Raw genomic sequence first — 21,803 nt, 5'->3', positions numbered from 1 at the left:
TAGGGCTGTACTACAGAGATGTTTGTGGTGTTTCATTGAAGAGCTGTCCCTGGGGCTGCACTGCATATTTCTCGCTGGGACTGTACTACAGAGATGTTGACGGTGTTGCATTCAGGAGCTGTCCCTGGGACAGCGCTGCATATTCCTCCATAGGGCTGTACTACAAAGATGTTTGTGCTGTTGCATTCAAGAGCTGTCCCTGGGGCTGCACTGCATATTCATCCCTGGGGCTGGACTACAGAGATGTTTATGGTGTTGTATTCAGGAGCTGTCCCTGGGACAGCGCTGCATATTCCTCCCTAGGGCTGTACTACAAAGATGTTTGTGCTGTTGCATTCAAGAGCTGTTCCTGGGGCTGCACTGCATATTCCTCCCTGGGGCTGGACTACAGAGATGTTTATGGTGTTGTATTCAGGAGCTGTCCCTGGGACAGCGCTGCATATTCCTCTCTAAGGCTGTACTACAAAGATGTTTGTGCTGTTGCATTCAAGAGCTGTCCCTGGGACTGCACTGCAGAGTCCTCCTATATGCTACATTGCAAAGTTCTGCTTCAGTTAGTCAATGCGTCTCTTGATTTTATTTCTAAACGTTGCTGTTTTATTATTCATCATAGTATAACAAACTGAATAATGTTTTTCTTTAAACAGATGCACATGTAACAAAAAGACCTGAGCCAATTTCAACTCCAAGTGAAACACACGCAACCAAAGGCAAAACAGCTGCAACTCCAGTCGAAACAAGCCCAACTACAAGTGCAAAAAGGGTGGATATTGGTAAAATCAAAGCGAATGCATCCACGGCCGTGACAAGTACCTCCAAAATGACAGGTGATTCCTTATTATAGGTCTAGTGGTGTGTATGCAACACAAGCTCCTCTCTAGAACCAAGGCATGTTAGGAGCAAAGTCGATTATCTCTCTGGTTCAACCACAGAAAGAGCAGACAGTCTCCATCTGGCCCATACAGGGTCCACTCCCAAACACTTGTGCACACCGAGGACCATGCACTAACCCCAAGGAGACACTGGGCCAGGAGACCAAAGCAAGCTTTCAGCTCATATTGTGTGCTGGGGATGGGTGTTAATCTGCTTCTTCTCTTAGCGAGCCCTAAAGTGATCAATGTGTCTCTCTGCCACTGACCGTTGTGAGCTTTGCCGTGATGTCAAGAATGAGAGCCTGTCCTTCTCTTCCATCTATGTGTGAACTCTCATGTGGTGAATGTGTGCCATCCCCTGGTCTGTGGGTTCCGTGGACCGCAATTAGAGAGACCTAAAGGACATCTGATAGAAGGAACATGGGCCGCATGTAGAGAGGATTGGGTCTGTTCCTCATCTATAGGTTCATTGTATCCCTGGCAGAGTGACCATGGTTCTGCCCCTGCAATAGGTGCTTGCGACCTATTGCAGGAAGGATAGAGCTCTGTAACACCCTTATACATGGTAGAGTAAAAACATTGGCCTACGTCTCGCCATAGGTTCATCGGAACTCTTCTTTGATGAACATGGGTTTTTTCATCTGCCATCACTTCTTGAGATAGTGTCGATGTCTGTATATTCAATTCTTTTCTGGTCTCGTTCAGTTGTTTTTTGTTTACGTAGATCACATCAGAAAAGAGGATTTTACGACTAATCGCGTCATCCTTTCTGTCTGCAGGTCTTTACAGCCAGTTTCTCCAGCAAAAGGGAATTTGTATTATTATCTATTTATCAAGCATGCTTCGGCAAGAAGTATTTTCATGGAATAGAAGAAATTATACATACTATATACATTTAAAAACAGAAAGGCAGGGGGTCAAACATTATGATAAAATCATACATTAAGCCCCAGATCCATACATAGGACTATTAAAACTGGAGGCCCTATTGACATGAGTAGATGGTTGAATGAATGAATACAAGAATAGTTCCTCAAGATGAAGGACATGTATGTTGAGGGTTTTTTAAGGAATTCTTGAAATCTGTCCTCCATAGTGCAGTGTTTCAATAGTGCCCTCCCCTTTTTTCTATTGGGTCCTTGTTTTTCAGTGTTGGCTTCCTTTAAGTTACATCTGTGTCTAGATGCAGGTTCACCTGTTTTTTCCATTAGGATGTGCGCAATATAAATACATAAACTGAACTAAACGTCTTGCGCCACAGTGCTAGGGGAGAAAGGTCTGGAATCAGGACTTGGTGCTCAGTTTTTTGTGGTTGCCAACATGTCACTAGTGGCATCAGTAAAAACTCGCCTTTAGGTTACAGGGTCAAGGGCAGTAACATCCTTGAGACGTGGACCTTGGGGAAAGTAATTCAGCATTGATGCTGACCCAAGTCGGAAAGTAATATGGTACAGGTCGTGTAGCAGGAGAGTTGGAAGGGAGAGGGATGCCAGAAAGTAAACAAAAGAAGGTCCAATCTGGACTTTGCGAGTGGATCCACTGGTGAACTCAATAGGGAACCATTCCAGATGAAAGGATAGAGAGGTGGAACACAATAGGAATCCACAGGGGTGTTGCTAGGTCTAGAAATGATCCGGGGCTGTGCTCATTTTGGGACTGTCAAGACTCGGGGCTAGCTAGCCTTTTGATTGTAGCCTCAAAGCTTCTATCTTGGCCTACAACCAAAACACCCAAGGCTACAGCCCCCTAATACACCGGCCCCCAGCAACGCCTATGGCTGAATCCACAATGTGAGTTAGCAGCAGACTGAGCCCCATTATGAAAACCAAAGAGAGCAGATCTTATACACATTTGTAACTAATTGTAACAGTTCATCAGCTGTCCCAGGAGTGAGAGATGATGTGTTTGGAGCCACAAAGGTTCCCAACGGACAGAGTGCTGAAGGTCTCGGAGGGTGAACCCCTCAATGGACTGCGAGCAAAATACATACCAGAATCCTAAGCTCAGCTGGAACTAAGAAGTCCAAGAGCCTGGAAGAAGGGTGGTCATCTCGAGGGGCCAAGGCAGTGCCTGAAATAGTCAGCGGGACCTGCAGAAGCAAGAACCAATTGGTCCATTTGTATCAGCTTCATGAGAAGATAAATTCAAACATCCGAACAAAGCAGGTGACAGTGCCAGGCACGTGGAATGTAGCTGGAAGCAGAGGTAGGAATCATGGAAAAACTAACAGCAAAGTTCTCGACAAGACCATTTAGAGAGGACAGAGGGTAAGAGGCAAAAAGAAGAAAACTGGGGAAATTGAAAAACTGAGTGGACTATTCTAGAAAACAGAAGAAGATCAGGGAAAAGAAAAGAAAGACATATCATCCCATTCCTAAGACTCCTGGAAGGAGAAGGCAAAGCTAGATGGAGAAAAGTAATAAAGAGACATACAATACTCTGGAGTAAAGGGGAGCTAAGAAAGGGAGGTGAGAAAGAGCAGAAGTGGACTTGGATGAGGGATTAAGTGAAAGATGAAAAGAGGCTGCTATGTCTTCCAAAGCTGCCCTGATCAAGAAGCCTGGGAGCTCCGATCTTCTGGGCCCGCCTGGTCTGACCCCAGCGTGCCGACCTGCCCTCAGATTGTGTGGGTGCCAGGTCACACATCCAGGGCTCGTTGCGTCAGTGTCTTTCTTTATCATTCTCGTTTCCCTCAGGGGGTGGAGCCCTGAAATCCTACCTACCCAGGCTCTAATTGGGCCATGGGTTACTGATGCCCAAACAGCCTTCAACTATAACAGTAGCACCCCACCTACTGCCTTAATGTATGATCTCACACGGCCTCCAGACAGATGAATGAGTGAATGTGCCTAAATAACCTTTTCCTCACCTACATAACTGAAATCCTTATGCTGTGGTGGCCTAGCATCCACACCCACCCATTCTAATGGCCAGACACCCTAAGCCCCTCTGTCTCCTTTTAATTCACCAAAAAATCTAGGTTTCATCTTCGCATTAAGATGGTCAGCAACCCACAAATTGATGAAATCGCCATCTTAGTCCACTTCAAACTTAACAGTCTCTGGAAGAGCAACCCTTAACTGTAGATGGTCCAGAAGATAGAGGTGACCAGGCCACATGTCCCATCAACCCTAGAGTACTGTATATCCCTGTATATACACCTCCCCAAACACAAGACTCACCAGTGCAGCCTCATCCAAAAGCATGCTGCGAGACAGGCACTACAGGTCTGCAAAAGAGAACCCATAATGCCACCACTTAGGGCATAACAATGCCCCCCACTCAAATCCAAAGCCTATCTGAAGTTCTGTGACTGACCTACATATGCCTATATAGCACAGAACCCAATACCATATCACTCAACCTTCCCACTACGCCTGACTGTGCAATTTCAACATGATTTACCCAACTTTCTTAAAACTAAATTCAGCTAAAAAAGGTTCAAGAGAACTCTAAAATCAGTTGAATCAGTTGTCTTTAAGTCAGCTTTCCCAGAAAGGTGATGCACTGGGTGACTTCCCCAGAGCGCCACGTAGATTCTCTCATGTTTTGCCGCTTGGCAGGTCTTGCCACCCAGGCCCGCTCTAAGTCTAAGGAGGATAGACTTGCTTTCCAGCTCTTTGAGCCCCCCCATGATCCTCCTACTTGTTGCTATTGTTTCTATGATGTGTAGTTGAGCTATATGATATGAAGTGAAGGGGGAATGATTGCTACTCTCTACAGTAGCATAATTGTTTGATTGGACTTCCCTGCTCTCCCTTTGCTCCCTGCACTTTGAAATGCCTTGTTGTAAGTTGGCATATTACAAGACACTAACACATAAATAAATAGGGGAGAAATGAGGCTGATCCAAGAGCCAGGAAAGAGGACTATAACTTGAAAGAAGAGAACCAAGAGAAGGATCCTCAAGAGGGGGGATTGAGAGAAAGTTACCAGAGAGGGGCAAGAGGAAAAGAACCCGGGAGATGAAAACCGAGAGAAAAAAGGAGAGAAAGGTCCCAGAAAGGAGCTACAAGAAAAGACCCCAAAGGAGGGGTGATAAGAGAAAGATTCCATAGAGGGACAAGTGGAAACGGTCCTGAGAGAAGGGAACAGAGAGAAGGCTCCCAAAGAAGGGCAAAAAGGTCCCAGAAAGGAGTGTAACAGGATTCAATTCAGCACTACAGCCAAGTCAACGCCTAGTCTAGAATACTGAATGAAAACCCTTATTGATATATCTTTATGTCCAGTTCATGCGTTCTGGATGACTACCCCTATATAACACCCCTCTCTTGGAATCCTCCTGACCCCACTGAGCCAAGAAGTAGTTCTGTTTTGCAAGTTAAAAGGTTTATTTGATAATTTAAACAATAGATATATATATCAGACTTTATAATAAATTAATAATTGAATATCACACTTAATCTGATATGATAAAGATTAACAACGGAGAATCTGGCAATAGCACACCTCTTTATAATCAATGATGAGTGGTTATAGGATGGATAAGATAGCAACAATACTTTTATGGTTTCAAATGGATGCAATGTGGAATGAAATGCAATACAGAAAATAACTTGATAGGATTTCAGCAAAAACAATGTAATCACTTTCTTGGACAATTCACCCCCCCCCCTTTTATGCAATGCAAGGAAATGGAAGGAAGGCACACAGTTCTCAGAAATGCAATTAAATGTGATTCAGTTCACCCCGCAACTTAGACTACAGACGTTGAAAACACAGGCAAAATGCTTTTATATGTGCTGGCAATTAAGTGAAAAATATACTAAAATGCTTTTAATTCCCTCTAGGAGGTTTAGGGTGAGTGGTATATGCTTTGAATAAGTTCAGGATCACTTCAGCAAGGATCTAGGGTGTAACTAGCAGGTTAAACGAATTTTTGGCAACTGAAAGCAAGAAAACTGCTGTTTTCACACGTTGAGAAATTTGCAAATCGCGGTAAATTCGCGAATGCGCCGGGCGCTATTACAGAAGAACTACAAGGACTATCACTATCGTTTTGGGGTCCTAGGAAAGCCTAGGATCTCAGCTTCCAAATGAAAGTTACTGCGAGTCTCTAAGACAAACGGTCGCGGAGATATGAGCAATTTTGTAAAGGTTGTTTTTCAGATTTGAAATTTTAAAAGCTCAAAATGACAAGTGACAGATTTTGCAGCTAGAATGACAGGTGACAGATTTGGAGTTATCAGGCAGTTCTACTTAGGTTAAATAGATTGAATTAGATGAATTTAAACTAAGAGCTTTGGTTTGGTACAGTTTTACTATGTACTCACACTATATTCTTGAGTGAAATGGGCCTCGCCATGGATCTGGTCAGGTTTTAGACGGGACTCTGGTCTCTGCACTTCACAGTGATCTGGGTCTGCTCTCTCTCTGGATTCTGAAGATTGAGGGATTTAAAGTCTGGATCTTTCTGCACAGCTTTCTCTGGAGATTGATGGAGGTAAAGTATGGATTTTCCCGGCAGGGCTTCCAGCTGCAAATGGATTTGAAGGTCCCTATCTGTCCTGTCTGTCTGCTTTTATGTGTTTAGAATGTGGGTGTGTTATAGCATCACTGACCCTACCTCTCTCTCAGCTTCTAATTGGTCAAACTTCCATTTCTCACTTGATTGGGGGAGCTAAGTTGTGTCAGAGTGATGTCATTTTACAGCCTGCAGAGAGTCCACTCCTCCTGTCAACTTGCACACAAATCTAGATTTGATAACAAAAGACATATTTGCACAGGTAAACATTGGTTTAAAATTACATGCACACATCACATATCACAGGAGATATACCCTGTTCAAACTCTGCTCTTCCTGGGGGCTTGCATTCAGAAATGGCAGATAATTGACTTTTTAACTGATTTTTCAATTTCTGACATTGACCCAAATTTACACACATGTGCGCAAGGAGTATGGACATTAGTTGATGAAGTGTCAGATTTTTCACATGCATACATTTAGAGTAATATCCACTTTTCCGCTAAAACCCCCCTGAACATACCACCGGGTCCTACCACGTCTTAAACTGTGGGCAGAAAAATCACAAGAATTATGGTATGAAATTTTCACATGTCCGCTCTATGAATGATCCATCTTTTTAAAGTTATGTTCTGGCTCCAAAGGGGTGTGGTTTACCCTCAGCACAAGGTTGAATTTCTGGTTTTTCCAGTTCTGCCAAGCCAGCTTGCTCTCACAGGCAGTGCTCCTCCCCTTTCCTTCAGGAGGAAGCCACTTTTTACGACCAGTTACGACTCCCGTCATAAACCATCTGCCTGGGTGAAGGGGGTTACATTGTTTAGAGCTCCTGTATTCTGTGGGGCTCCCCTTAATTCAATTATCAGAGAGATGGCATATCCTTAGTGTGGCCAGCAAAAGGCAGATAGGCCTGGGAACACAGTTGTGACTCAAGTTTCACTCCTGATGGGGGTAGCTGTCAAGCAAAATCAAGTTCCTTAAGCCAGACTTTCAGCTAACTGTCATGTTTTTTGTTGCTTTTTAAATTAACTTGCAATTTTACACATGCAGCTAGAATGCTGATTCTAAGTGCAAAACTATGACATTTCAACAGTTACAAAGGCATGTGACACCAAACATAGGTCACTCATTTAATCTAAACATTTTCGATTTTAGTGTCTTTAAATCCAGTGCAACTTAAACTGCTGACTCCATAGCAGTTTTGTTATAAGCATTGTTTTGGGCTCTTCATTTCCCAGATTTTGTAGGCACACAACACTCCATTCTACCAAATGTCTGCTGGTGTCCAGTGAGTTTTTAGATGTGTTGCAATGTTTAAAATAGACATTTTGAGCCTGCCTTCAGAGAAACACAGGGTGGTTTTAAAGCGCTTTGAAGCTAACCGGCGCTACTGTTTTTCCTTTGGCAACCCATTTCCCTCATGGCAACCCGGCCTATCATTCTCGCACTGGTGGGTGGCAAGTGAGGCAACCATTTTGGTGTGCGCACAAACTGCGCAGCTTTCCTGGATTTCGGCGCACATGTGGGTTTTCCGCCATCTTGAACTTTCTAAGCCCACAGCACCAATTGTTGTAGCATGATAGCTTAAACGTGGGTCAGGACACCCAACAAGCCCCCCCACGCGACTGCACTTTGAATTTGAGTCGATGGGGAGTCGGGTGCACAAGGGTTTTGACCCACGCACCGGTCTGTCCGCATAATCTTCTTCCAATTCTGCAAATGGCACAGCTCAGCATCTTCTTCTCCATCCGGTACTGATCGATCGGTTCTCCTCGCCGGTCCTGATGGGAGTATTGGGCGGTACACAGGGTCCATCGCGTCTCTGCTCCCGGTCTCCGGATCGTCCTCCTTGGCCCGTCTCCAGGTTTTCTTTCTCCTAGGACGACAAAGGAAGAGCGGCAATACCTACTCATAGACGTTTTTCCACCACTGTTGAGATAGTGGGGCAGCATATGCATTTCATCATCACGAAACATTACATTCTTATTTTGAAAAAAAAAACAGTATAACTAAGAGACAGTTTCATGCAAATCACAATATTTTAGAGACTAGATGTGGTATGTTTTATGATTGGAACTGAATTAGTCCGAGACAGTACCCGCTAGGATTCCAGAGGATTCCTCCAGTTGTTGCAGAGCGTGCCTGGGATGGCAACACTTCAACTGGTTTATGTGGACCCACTTGTCTTCCCCCGCTGCCAAAGGACCTTTGGGGATGTGGATTTTGTAGGCCACAGGGGAGATTTTGTCGATGATCTCAAAGGGTCCCTTCCATGTAGGCAAAAATTTGCGCTGCTTGGCCTGGTTCCTTTGGAAGTTGTATAGATAGACCCGGTCCCCCACCTGATATTCCTTCCTGGAAGTTTTCAGGTCATAATGGGTCTTCATGCTATCAGCCGATCTTTCTAGATTCCGCTGAGCGTAAGCAAAAGCATGTTGGAGGTGTTTCCTTAAATTCTCCACATACTCATGAGTAGTGGAGGCATTTATCAGTGTCTGCTCTTGGGTCCTGTAGAGCAAATGCTGGGGAAGCACCATCTTGCGCCCAGTCATCAACTCAAATGGTGACATTTTGGTTGCAGATGAAGGGGTAGATCTGATGGCCATTAGGACCAGAGGTAATCGGATATCCCAACTTGGCCCAGAATCTGCCACAAACTTCTTTAATATGCTCACAATGGTTCGGTTATATCTCTCTACTGCCCCAGAAGAAGCTGGCCTGTAAGCAATATGCAGCTTTCTCTTGACCCCCAGTATCTCCCACATCTTTGTCATTACTTCACTGGTGAAGTGGCTACCTCTGTCTGACTCAATCCTTTGAGGTAGACCAAAACGGGAAAAGATGTGGTTAATCATCAAGGCAGCTGCAGTTTCTGCCTTGCAATTTGGGGCTGGGAGACATTCCACCCACTTGGTAAACAAGCATGTCACAGTCAACATGTACTTATTCCCCCTAGCAGAGCGAATCACAGGGCCTACAAAGTCGATTTGTAAATCTGACCATGGCAGGGTCATCCCCCGCTTTTGGAGAGGCGCACGGTGCGTGAGGGATGATGGCTGAAATTGTGCACACACAAGACACCCCTTCAAGTATTGGTCGAGGTCCTGCCCCATGTGTGGCCAGTATGCAACCTCTCTTAAGATTTCCAATGTTGTGTGAAACCCCCTATGACCGGCAGTGGCCGCATCATGGGCGTGACTTAACATCAGGCTTCGGAATGAGGTAGGAACCACCCACTGATCGTGGCCAGCTTTGGATTTCCTTACCAGCAAACCGTCTTGGATTCGGAACATTTTTGGACATTTCATCAACACTCTTAGGTCCTCTTTCCCAATGTAATCGGTATCCGTCAGGGGAAAGTTCTCAGGGTCCTCAAGGTGCTGGTAAAATTTTCCAATAATTGGATCCCCCTTCTGAGCTGTAATCAAATCAGCATCAGGGGTCTCCTTACTCCATTGTGCAATTGAAAGGTCGTTGTGAGCATTTGTCTGGGACCTAGTGATAGCAGTGACCTGGATTTCCCCCAACAGGGACTCAATCTCAATTAGATCCCCTTGGATGGCCCCGGTTTTGGCCAGCTGATCAGCTAAGTCATTTCCAGTTTTGTCTGGTCCCTCTACTTTGGAATGACCCTTGATCTTTTTCCAATAGATGGTCATCTCATTCGAGGTGACCAGATCATCAATGTTTTGGATCAACTTCCCATGTTTCAAGGGTTTGTTGTTAGCACATAACATGCCTCTGGTTTTCCAATTAACCAGGTGCTCCACGAACCCGTTCCGTACATAATCCGAATCTGTGATTATGACCAGTTCGTGGAGTTGATGCTGGACAGCAGTGAGGATGGCCTGATGCACAGCCATCAATTCTGCCACCTGACTACTTCGGGGACCAATTTTGCATCCAGCGGAGGGTTCTGGGAACTCCTTCACCCATGCATTCCCTACGCCAGCCACCAGTTCTTTCTCCCCGTTGTTGTCAACATGGTAAGAGCATCCATCCACATAGACAGTGGGCATTCCCTCACACTTGTCCTCTTCAAAGACTTTGTGTGGGGAATTAAGGTATGCCTCCGTGTTGTCCTTTATTTTTAGACTTTCGTCCTCGAGACAGTTTTCTCTGGCACAATCATGCAAGTCAGCCAGACCTTGCGCGAGGGGACTCTTCTTGTTTTGGCCATATCTGACCTCCACAGGAAAGCCTTGCATTGACAGAATCCAGGAAGTAATTCGGGAATTACTCACATTTCCGGCCCGGATTCTGTCACTTTGGAGATATTGCAGAGGCTGGTGTGGAGTCTCCACTATGATGTGTTCCCCCTGGATAAACGGGCGGTAATTCTTCAATGCCCACACCGTTGCCAGGAGTGCCTTCTCACAATCGTGTGCTTTCTGAAAGGAAAGTTTTGCTCCGGCGGCCCTCAACTGTGTCAGAACATAACGGATCTCCGCTATGTGTTCCTCCACAGATGAACTTTTGATGAGGACATCATCTACATAAGCCAGGTTACCCCTCGCACCCAGGTCGGGCATGGCCTTATGTAGGAAAATGTTGAATTCATTGCCGGAGTTGAGGTATCCGAAGGGAGTCCGGGTCCATGTGTACTGCTGGCCCCCAAAGGTAAAAGCCAGTTTGTATTGGTCCTCCCTGCTGACAGGCACGGTCCAGTATCCATTGGTCAGGTCTATTGCAGTGAATACCTGTGACCCCTGAATCTGGGCCAGCCCTTGGTCAATGTAGGGCAGAGGCCATCGGGAAGTATGGACCCGTTTGTTGAGCTCCCTGAGGTCAGCGCAGAGTCTCCACTGGCCGCTTGGCTTCAATATTCCCAGCACTGGATTATTGAAGGTGCTGTGGACTGGACGGATTATTCCCCGGGACTCAAGGTTCTTGATTATTTCAGTGAGGGACTCCATTGATGCGAGAGGCAAGCGATATTGCTTCACAAACACAGGAGTCATGCCAGGGTCCGTGGGGATTGTTGTGGTGTGGATGTCGGTGCGACCACAGTCATATGAGTCTACCGCAAAGAGATCTTGGAAATCCAAGAAAACTTGTTTCAACTTTTGCTTTTGTTCCAGAGTCACACAGGCATCAGCTAGGTTGACTCTCTCTTCCACCATCTGCCTGAAGCCTGGAAAGACTTCTGGTTTGGCTATTTCAGCGGCCTCCTCCAGCTGGGTGGAGAAGTCCCTGGTCAGAGTGCTGATTTGGACTGGAGGCTTCAGGTGGGAAAGGCAGCCCTCATGGACCTGGAAAATCACCTCATCCCTCCTGAAGTCACAAGTCACATCTTCCTTACCATAGGGGCAGGAAGTGTACACCAGGAAGTTCCCCCCATGCCAGGTAAAAATCCTGTCTGGTGTTGTATTGTCCTCACTGTCACTGTCAAAACAGTCCTTGGGGATTGGTCCTAACAGTTCATTTAATAAGTCGATGGAAAAATGTCGGTCATCAACCGCCATTCCAATAACGGTGCCTGCGGCTAGAGTAATACTCTTTAAGTCGCTGTTATCCACCTCTATTGGAATGGTGTCATGTTCTATGTTGACTAATGGAGTTGGGTTTACCCCCAACCCTTGCTGTTGGAGAGAAGCATTTAGATGTATGTAAGCATCAGGGTTTTTCAACTCTTGTCCCCTTTTGACTTTCACTTCCAGGGAGAATTGTCGGGTCCTTTCTGGGATGGTGACTTCCTCTTTAACCTGAATTTCAACTGCATAAGGTAGCAATTGAGCTGACCTAAATGCTTTTTCTGGATCATCAAAGCTCATGGGATTATCCGCTAATCGGGACCAAGCTTTGAAGTTTATTAGGTCCAAACTAATGGCAAAGCGATTGAGAATGTCACTGCCTAAGTAAAAGGCGGCAGGGACGTCTCGCACGACCCAACAATTGTGGACTATGCTCTTGTTGCCAATGGAGATTTTGAGCATACACCTGCTTGGCAGGAGCTGTTTGGAATTAGGTGCTTCCAGGTCCATTTCCCATTTGTCTATCAGTTTGAATGTGGGAATGGCTGGATCTTTTGGGAGTTGGCGGAACATGGCTTCGCTGATGAAGCTCTTACCGTTGTTCACACACACTCGAGCGAGAACAGAGTCCTTCCCATCATTTAACTGAACAGGGATGAACAACTGCTCTCCAATTTGCTGAATATCAGCCAGGCTCTGAGCTGATTTCACATCTTTTTGGACTATAGGAGTGGGAGTTTCTGATTGGGGATTAGTATAGAATCTCAGAGTGTTTCCTTCCAGCGTGGAGTACCACTTTAGACTGGAAGGAAGGTTGATTTTCAGAAATAGAGAGGACCCCCCATCACCAGTCTGTTGTCCTACTGCTATTACTGTCACGTCTGGAATTTGGCTATTCTGGAAGTGAAATTCTACTTGGTCAGATTTTTGTTCAACCATGTGGCAGGTGCCGTTTAAACTAACATGGTTGACACTCTGTTTTAATTTTATTGGTCGGCTAGTCTGGGTCCAGAGGACCTTGTTTACGTAATCTATTAGGGGTGACAACCTTCTCAGGAGGTCATTCCCTAGTAAACAAGGGGTGCCCTCTGGGGTCACAACTATGATCGGGTGTTTCAACTTGTGTCGCCCAATTTTAATGTCCAAGTCTGCCGTCCCCTCGACGGGAATTTCCTTCCCGTCAGAGTTCTGGAGTTGTCCAGGAAGAGAGGTGAGAGGAATTTGGTAATTCTCTCCCCTTCCTGCATTCAGTTCATCAAAGGCCCTTCTGGACAGAAGGGTAGCTTGAGATCCCGTGTCCACCAGTGCCAAAATTGTACCCTGCCCCTGTACTCGGACCGGGGCATAGTATCTTCCCTCCTTCTCCTCAAGGGGGCACAGATAATGCACATTTTTGGACAACTGGTGGGCTAACTTTCTGGTTTTGGACATGGCTAGCGAAGAGATTTGGGCAGAATTCTGTGGAGAGCCTTGGGAATCTGAAAGAAAAAGTTGGCAACTGGAGATCAGAGCCATTGTGGGCTCCCCTGGCTCCGGTTCTGGGCCGCCCCCCCCTTTTTGGAGGCAGTCACCAGGATGGGTTTGAACCAGGGGATTTTCTTGCTGTTGGTTCTGGGATGAGATGGTGGGCGGCGGTAGCTCAGTCTCCACATCTCCCCAGTCTGGATTTGTATCCCTAAGGACCCATTTTTCTTTGGGAGGAGTTCCCCCCTCTCTGAAGGAGAAGATCCTTTTCCCAGGATCCTCTGAGGATCCCTCTCCCTCAAATTGGAAGATCTGTACCTCCTCCTCAAACTGAGTCTGTTTGGGTCTTTTGTTTCTCCTACCCCCCCTCTGCTCCTTAGGAGGCAGACTTTCAGGGGCAAGAGATTTTGTTTCCGGTTCCTGGGTTTCCAGGGGCTGTTTACAAGTGAGGAAGGAAGCTTCCTCCAAGGCTTTACACCCCCCTTCCCTTTGTGCCTCCTCCCTGGGAACCGGTGAGTTATCGGGGTGATGCCCCCGTCATTGTTCTGGAGCACCAGGTCCAGAGTTGGGTGCGTTCTGCGCCGGCATGCCGATCTGAGGGTTCTGCTGAGCCCTCAGTATGTGACCCAGATCCCGCGCCATGTTTTGAACCTGGCGCTCTAACTGGGAAACCCGCTCAGGCTGATACGGGGCCCTGTTTTCTCCCCTGGGCTGATCCCGGGAAGGGTAGCTGTCCCTCCTCTGGTAATACCCCGGGTTGGGAAGATTTGGGTACCCCTCCACCCTTGGCCTCCCCTCTCCCGGATTAGGTTGTCTGGGCTCAGGGAATTGGGGAAAGAAGGATGGATGATTTTGGGGTTGGAAATTGGGTGGATACCTGGGGAAAAAGTTCTGCCCAGGATTTGGAGAATTTCTGCCCTCCTGTGGGAAGTTGGGAGGGAAGTTCCCTGGGTTAGGTGCTTGGCTGGATTCCCCCCCTTGGGCTGGAGGAGTCCACACATAACCCAGGATGGGTCGATTTCCCTTGTAACGGGGACTTACATAATCAGGAGAGCGAGGGACCCCATTTGTGGGGCTGCCTCCCTGGCTCCCTGTCTGTGACTGACCCGAGGACCTCCTGGGCCTAGCATTATTAGGTGCAGGTAGGTTTTTAGGCCCCCCCATCTCCAAATCCAAAACGGGGGTGACCTTTACCTCTGCCACCTTGGCAGCAGCAGGGGTGCTGTTGGCTTTGGGGTTTTTCTGGGCATTACTTTTGCTATCTACCGGTTTCTGCACCTCATAGATCCGGGTAGCCTGTTCAATGACCCAGTCTAAAGATCTTTTCTCGTGAAAATCCCTCACGAGCTGGGTCATTATGTATTTGGGCAAGGCATGAAAAAATGTATTAATGAATTCTCTACTGTCTGTGCGTACCCATCTGGTGGTCTGCGCAAAAGCACGCTTTAACTCCTGCACAAATTCTTGTGGGGCCTGATCCTCCCCACATTGCAAATTGTAGGCTGCCTTGCGAGCCTCTTGAGGATTTCTGTGAACAGAAAAATGTTTCAAGATGGCCGCCTTATAGGTGGACCATCTTAAATGATTTTGGTCCTCCAGCCCCGCAAAGAAACTGGAGTATTCCGGGGAGAAGGTCCACTTTACATATTGAATACAGCTTTGGCTGTCCTTCAAATGGAAAGTCTCCATCATTTGCTAAAACAACTCTAAGTGCTCCCAAACAGAATACTTAGTGTTCTTATGGTAAGGCGTGATGACGCTCCTGATCGCCTTAATCTGCTTTAAGGGGTCCTTAAGCAAGGCCCTTTTTGCCTTATTGGCCTTTTTGGTTCGGGTAACCCTTGTCCATTCGTCCTCGGATTCAGAGGCACTGCTCCCAGAGGTTCCTCTCTGCTCTTCCAGGTTTTACCGGATTCTGCGAGCCTGGGAATGGCTGGCAGAATGTGGGGACCTGGTCTCCTGTGTCCTGTGCAGTTCAGAGGAGTCTTCAGATTCCTCCTTGCTGCCAGGATTTGATGGGTACCCCCTCCACTGACCTAACTGGGCGGTGGTTTTCAGGATGCCCTTAATGGGCCTATTCTCCCGGGGTTCCCCACTGAATTGCACCATGCTTGGGTGCTCATGCCCAGATGCCCGCCCATCCATTCCTGGGAGGTACTGGCCTATGAGCCCCATGCTTCTGGCTGGATAGTAATCTGCCATCCCTGTGGCCCTGTGCTCATGTGCGCCAGGGGACATGGGGGTGGCAGAGTCCAGGGACTGAGAGGTATGAGGGCCTCTGGTACTAGGGCTCCTGAGGTTATGCTCCGGAGTTTCCATTTCCCAGCGAACCTCATCTCTATCCGCCCCTGCTCCCTGTTGCAATGCAAGAGCCTGCATTTGTGCCTTCAGTTCCTCAGTTAAGGCCTTACTAGACTCTATCAGTCTCTCCTGCATCGCTACCTGTTGTTGGAGCCTATCATTGTGTTGACAGAGGGCCTCATTTTCCCTCTGTGCTTCCTGGTTGGTCCTGGAGAACTGGGCCAGTCTTTGCTGCAGGAGGTTTACCTCCTGAGCTGTGTCCCTATTGGCCTGCTCCTTTCTTGCCAGAGCCTCTTCCACCCTCCTGGTGTGCTCTAACAAGTTCTGGTTTTCTTTTTGGAGGTCACCCAGCCCCTGGAGGGCCAGGTGATTTTCTTCCATTTTCCTTTTTAAATGGCAGACTTCCTGGCCTATGGTGTCTCTTTCCTGACTGAGAGCCTGCATCTGTGCTGCCAGGTCGTCCCTTTGCCTTTGGAAGGCACCAGCTTTCTGGCGCTCCTGATCAAACTCTGCCTGGGTATCCAGGTCTTTCAGAATTAGTTTGTTGCTCTCTGCCTTCACTCTATCTAGGTGGCCTTGCAGGGTGACTACCTGCTCAGCACATACCCTGTTGAAGTCCAGTTGTTGCTCCAGCTTTTTCTGGCTTTGCAGTAGGGAGTCCAAACCTTCTTGGTGTTCCTTCTGCAAGGCCAGAAATCTGGTATCCTGTTCTGACTTTTCCTTTTGCAGCACTTCCATATCCTCCTTTATTTTAGTGATGTACTGCCTGGTCTCATTTTCTGACTCCTGGCTCCTGTGCAGCCTTTGCTCAGAAGAGTCCAGATCAGATTGGGCCTTCTCTAACGCCATCTGTTGTCTTTTTGCCAGATCATGGCCTTCAGCACATTTATTCTGTATGGCTCCCATATATAAATATAAATATGCCGCTATCCTAACAATCTTGTCGTGTTCATCTTTGGCCTTAGGAGCCATATATAGTTCACTCAGGGCCACATGTAATGGACCCTGATCTCTCCATAAGTCTGACCCTGTTTCAGTGACCTGTCGCGTGATGGCCTGCAACCAGGCATCCTGGCCCTGCTCAGCCCATTCACCTCTCACAAATAGTTTATGTAAGAAGTGCTCTCTGGCTATTTTCATATCTACCAAGGTCGTCATTCTAGAGATTGGTCTCTGTCCTGACTTACAGAAGTTTGTATTTTATTTTTGCAGAACAGAACTTTTCTTGGAGTGTCCCTTTTGAGGAATGATTCACAGCGTAATGCAGCGTGGTGATCCGACTGGATATGTGTATCTGGTCAGCTGGCACGCTGTATTAAATTGCACAAGTGGTATTCTAACCCAAACGTCCGGCCCGAGCCCCCAATTTGTAAGAGGATTCAATTCAGCACTACAGCCAAGTCAACGCCTAGTCTAGAATACTGAATGAAAACCCTTATTGATATATCTTTATGTCCAGTTCATGCGTTCTGGATGACTACCCCTATATAACACCCCTCTCTTGGAATCCTCCTGACCCCACTGAGCCAAGAAGTAGTTCTGTTTTGCAAGTTAAAAGGTTTATTTGATAATTTAAACAATAGATATATATATATCAGACTTTATAATAAATTAATAATTGAATATCACACTTAATCTGATATGATAAAGATTAACAACGGAGAATCTGGCACTAGCACACCTCTTTATAATCAATGATGAGTGGTTATAGGATGGATAAGATAGCAGCAATACTTTTATGGTTTCAAATGGATGCAATGTGGAATGAAATGCAATACAGAAAATAACTTGATAGGATTTCAGCAAAAACAATGTAGTCACTTTCTTGGACAATTCACCCCCCCCTTTTATGCAATGCAAGGAAATGGAAGGAAGGCACACAGTTCTCAGAAATGCAATTAAATGTGATTCAGTTCACCCCGCAACTTAGACTACAGACGTTGAAAACACAGGCAAAATGCTTTTATATGTGCTGGCAATTAAGTGAAAAATATACTAAAATGCTTTTAATTCCCTCTAGGAGGTTTAGGGTGAGTGGTATATGCTTTGAATAAGTTTAGGATCACTTCAGCAAGGATCTAGGGTGTAACTAGCAGGTTAAACGAATTTTTGGCAACTGAAAGCAAGAAAACTGCTGTTTTCACACGTTGAGAAATTTGCAAATCGCAGTAAATTCGCGAATGCGCCGGGCGCTATTACAGAAGAACTACAAGGACTATCACTATCGTTTTGGGGTCCTAGGAAAGCCTAGGATCTCAGCTTCCAAATGAAAGTTACTGCAAGTCTCTAAGACAAACGGTCGCGGAGATATGAGCGATTTTGTAAAGGTTGTTTTTCAGATTTGAAATTTTAAAAGCTCAAAATGACAAGTGACAGATTTTGCAGCTAGAATGACAGGTGACAGATTTGGAGTTATCAGGCAGTTCTACTTAGGTTAAATAGATTGAATTAGATGAATTTAAACTAAGAGCTTTGGTTTGGTACAGTTTTACTATGTACTCACACTATATTCTTGAGTGAAATGGGCCTCGCCATGGATCTGGTCAGGTTTTAGACGGGACTCTGGTCTCTGCACTTCACAGTGATCTGGGTCTGCTCTCTCTCTGGATTCTGAAGATTGAGGGATTTAAAGTCTGGATCTTTCTGCACAGCTTTCTCTGGAGATTGATGGAGGTAAAGTATGGATTTTCCCGGCAGAGCTTCCAGCTGCAAATGGATTTGAAGGTCCCTATCTGTCCTGTCTGTCTGCTTTTATGTGTTTAGAATGTGGGTGTGTTCTAGCATCACTGACCCTACCTCTCTCTCAGCTTCTAATTGGTCAAACTTCCATTTCTCACTTGATTGGGGGAGCTAAATTGTGTCAGAGTGATGTCATTTTACAGCCTGCAGAGAGTCCACTCCTCCTGTCAACTTGCACACAAATCTAGATTTGATAACAAAAGACATATTTGCACAGGTAAACATTGGTTTAAAATTACATGCACACATCACATATCACAGGAGATATACCCTGTTCAAACTCTGCTCTTCCTGGGGGCTTGCATTCAGAAATGGCAGATAATTGACTTTTTAACTGATTTTTCAATTTCTGACATTGACCCAAATTTACACACATGTGCGCAAGGAGTATGGACATTAGTTGATGAAGTGTCAGATTTTTCACATGCATACATTTAGAGTAATATCCACTTTTCCGCTAAAACCCCCCTGAACATACCACCGGGTCCTACCACGTCTTAAACTGTGGGCAGAAAAATCACAAGAATGATGGTATCATTTATAAAATTTTCACATGTCCGCTCTATGAATGATCCATCTTTTTAAAGTTATGTTCTGGCTCCAAAGGGGTGTGGTTTACCCTCAGCACAAGGTTGAATTTCTGGTTTTTCCAGTTCTGCCAAGCCAGCTTGCTCTCACAGGCAGTGCTCCTCCCCTTTCCTTCAGGAGGAAGCCACTTTTTACGACCAGTTACGACTCCCGTCATAAACCATCTGCCTGGGTGAAGGGGGTTACATTGTTTTAGAGCTGTATTCTGTGGGGCTCCCCTTAATTCAATTATCAGAGAGATGGCATATCCTTAGTGTGGCCAGCAAAAGGCAGATAGGCTTGGGAACACAGTTGTGACTCAAGTTTCACTCCTGATGGGGGTAGCTGTCAAGCAAAATCAAGTTCCTTAAGCCAGACTTTCAGCTAACTGTCATGTTTTTTGTTGCTTTTTAAATTAACTTGCAATTTTACACATGCAGCTAGAATGCTGATTCTAAGTGCAAAACTATGACATTTCAACAGTTACAAAGGCATGTGACACCAAACATAGGTCACTCATTTAATCTAAACATTTTCGATTTTAGTGTCTTTAAATCCAGTGCAACTTAAACTGCTGACTCCATAGCAGTTTTGTTATAAGCATTGTTTTGGGCTCTTCATTTCCCAGATTTTGTAGGCACACAACACTCCATTCTACCAAATGTCTGCTGGTGTCCAGTGAGTTTTTAGATGTGTTGCAATGTTTAAAATAGACATTTTGAGCCTGCCTTCAGAGAAACACAGGGTGGTTTTAAAGCGCTTTGAAGCTAACCGGCGCTACTGTTTTTCCTTTGGCAACCCATTTCCCTCATGGCAACCCGGCCTATCATTCTCGCACTGGTGGGTGGCAAGTGAGGCAACCATTTTGGTGTGCGCACAAACTGCGCAGCTTTCCTGGATTTCGGCGCACATGTGGGTTTTCCGCCATCTTGAACTTTCTAAGCCCACAGCACCAATTGTTGTAGCATGATAGCTTAAACGTGGGTCAGGACACCCAACAGGAGCAAGACGAAAAGAACCCAAAAGAGTGGTGATGAGAGAAGGATCCTAGAGAGGGGCAGGAGGGAAAGAACCTGAGAGAAGAGAACAAAGAGAAGGATCACAAAGAGGTTCAAGAATAATGGAACCTGGTAGAGGGAAAATGAGAGAAATACCCTGCAGAGGGGATAGTTGAAGAGAGACCCTAAAAGTGGAAACAAGAAAGTGGTCCCGGAGAGGGGCAGGAGGAAGATAACCACAGAGGGCCTGATAGTGCTTGATCCACTGGTCGTGGTGAGCAGCAAGCATGTGCACGAGTCCTCGGGAACCAGCCCCCTACTTGTTCATAAAGTGAATTGTAGCTTGTACCACATTGCTGAGTCTTTTCCCTGCCTCTTCTTAACCCATTGAATTATGGTGCATGGTTATGCAGTGGGCCCAACAAAGCAGAGCTGACTACTACAAGAGAAGGCACACAATGCTGTCTGATTTAGTCATTCTTAAAACCCCAACTTTTTTAGGTGGTAACCTTTTCATAACTTTGTCCTACACTTGTTTTATATTTTTCTGATTCATTTTTACAGCCCATTCACCATAATAACAGCAGTGAGAAAAATAATAAGCATTGCTGCACATAGCACAGACGGACATATATTCACTATTTTAAGCACAGCAGTGCCAGGAGGGGACGAAATAGGCAGGTTAGTCAAGGTGTTCTACCGATTGCTAGTGCCACCCTGCAGGGCCTTTTTTGTACAAATCTAAAATGTCATGAACTGTCCACGCTGGACTCTTAATAGAGCTTTGTAAATTTGCTGGAATACCTTGTTTGTTAATGTTTTAATTACATGTGTTTCTATTGCAATGTTACTATTATTATTATTGTATTTATTGAGCATGGACCTGGCTTTGTGTAGCAACAGAGCGCTTTACAGAGGTATACAACAGTACAGATGTATAACAGAGTACCTTTCAGAGGTAACAACAGAACAGATGTACAGTGGGGGGTAGGGTACAGAGGGACACAGAGGAGGGGTACATCTGTACAGGCTGGTGGGGAGGAGAGGACCAGACAGTGTCTAGCAAGTCAGGTGGTGCGGAGAGTGATGTGATGGCCTAGGTGTTGAGGTGGAGAGACTCCTTGAAGAGGTGGTATTGTGTTCTTTTCAGAATTGTAGGAGCGCGGGGGCAAGTCTGATGCTGACGGGGAGGAGGTTTCATAGTCTTGGGGTGTAGGCAGAGAAGGCATGTTTGAATTTGCATTAGTTGAAGAAGGGTGTACTCGTCCCACATTTATGCTGTACTTGAGAATAGAGCAGTGGCTGGAGCAATCCCTTTGCAGGGTGCTTTACATACGCACAAAGTGGTTTATGTGTAGGTGGAAGCCCAGTTGTAGAAGGTGGTTAGCAATGGGTAAAAGGGCCGGGAACGGCACAGACAGAGTATGGTTCAGTATGTGCAGATACCTACAGTATAATAAAGTGGGGTTGTGGAAGGGCTCATAGAAGGCGTGATTATGAGTTGGGGATGGTATTGTTATATTCCAGGAAAAGGAATGCAATTTGAATGCCTATTTTAAAGCAGACTGATGGTGTTTTCATATGTGGGGTGGGGCGATTCCAGTTAAGGAAGGCAAAAGAACAGAAGCAGAGACAGCAAAAAGGGGGACCAGGAACAGAGAGATTGAGTAAAGCTCCTGATCAACGGGTGCTTGAAGCTCTAGAGCCAAGTCTAAGGGCAGTGGTGGGTGATGGAGTCCAAGCCATGGATAAGTTTAAAGGGTTCCATGTAATAATGTCCCTGCAAAAATGTCGGCTGGCAAAAATTCCCCAAAAGGGGAGAAGTGGACACTCCCGCAACCCCTGCTCCCATTGAGCCCATATATTTGGTCAGAGAATTTGTCTGAACCCAGTTACCTTGCGATATTAAATACATTGATTAATATCT

The 21,803-nt window shown here is 45.9% G+C and overlaps 1 protein-coding gene across 1 annotated transcript in view; it reads left to right on the top strand.

The window, feature by feature from the left end:
- Positions 1–21,803, top strand: part of LOC138583216 (integumentary mucin A.1-like) — a 276,987-nt gene that overhangs the window by 159,652 nt on the left and 95,532 nt on the right. Inside the window, exon 8 of the mRNA XM_069655252.1 lies at positions 648–827. Within this exon, the coding sequence (XP_069511353.1) occupies positions 648–827 (180 nt within the window). The remainder of the gene's footprint in view (positions 1–647; positions 828–21,803) is intronic.

Source organism: Ambystoma mexicanum, chromosome 3q (genome assembly GCF_040938575.1).
Source record: "Ambystoma mexicanum isolate Mex_15411 chromosome 3q, UKY_AmexF1_1, whole genome shotgun sequence".
Lineage (NCBI taxonomy): Eukaryota > Metazoa > Chordata > Amphibia > Caudata > Ambystomatidae > Ambystoma > Ambystoma mexicanum.
Note: the sequence above shows the minus strand (reverse complement) of the source record. Positions and strands in the feature narration are given on the sequence as shown.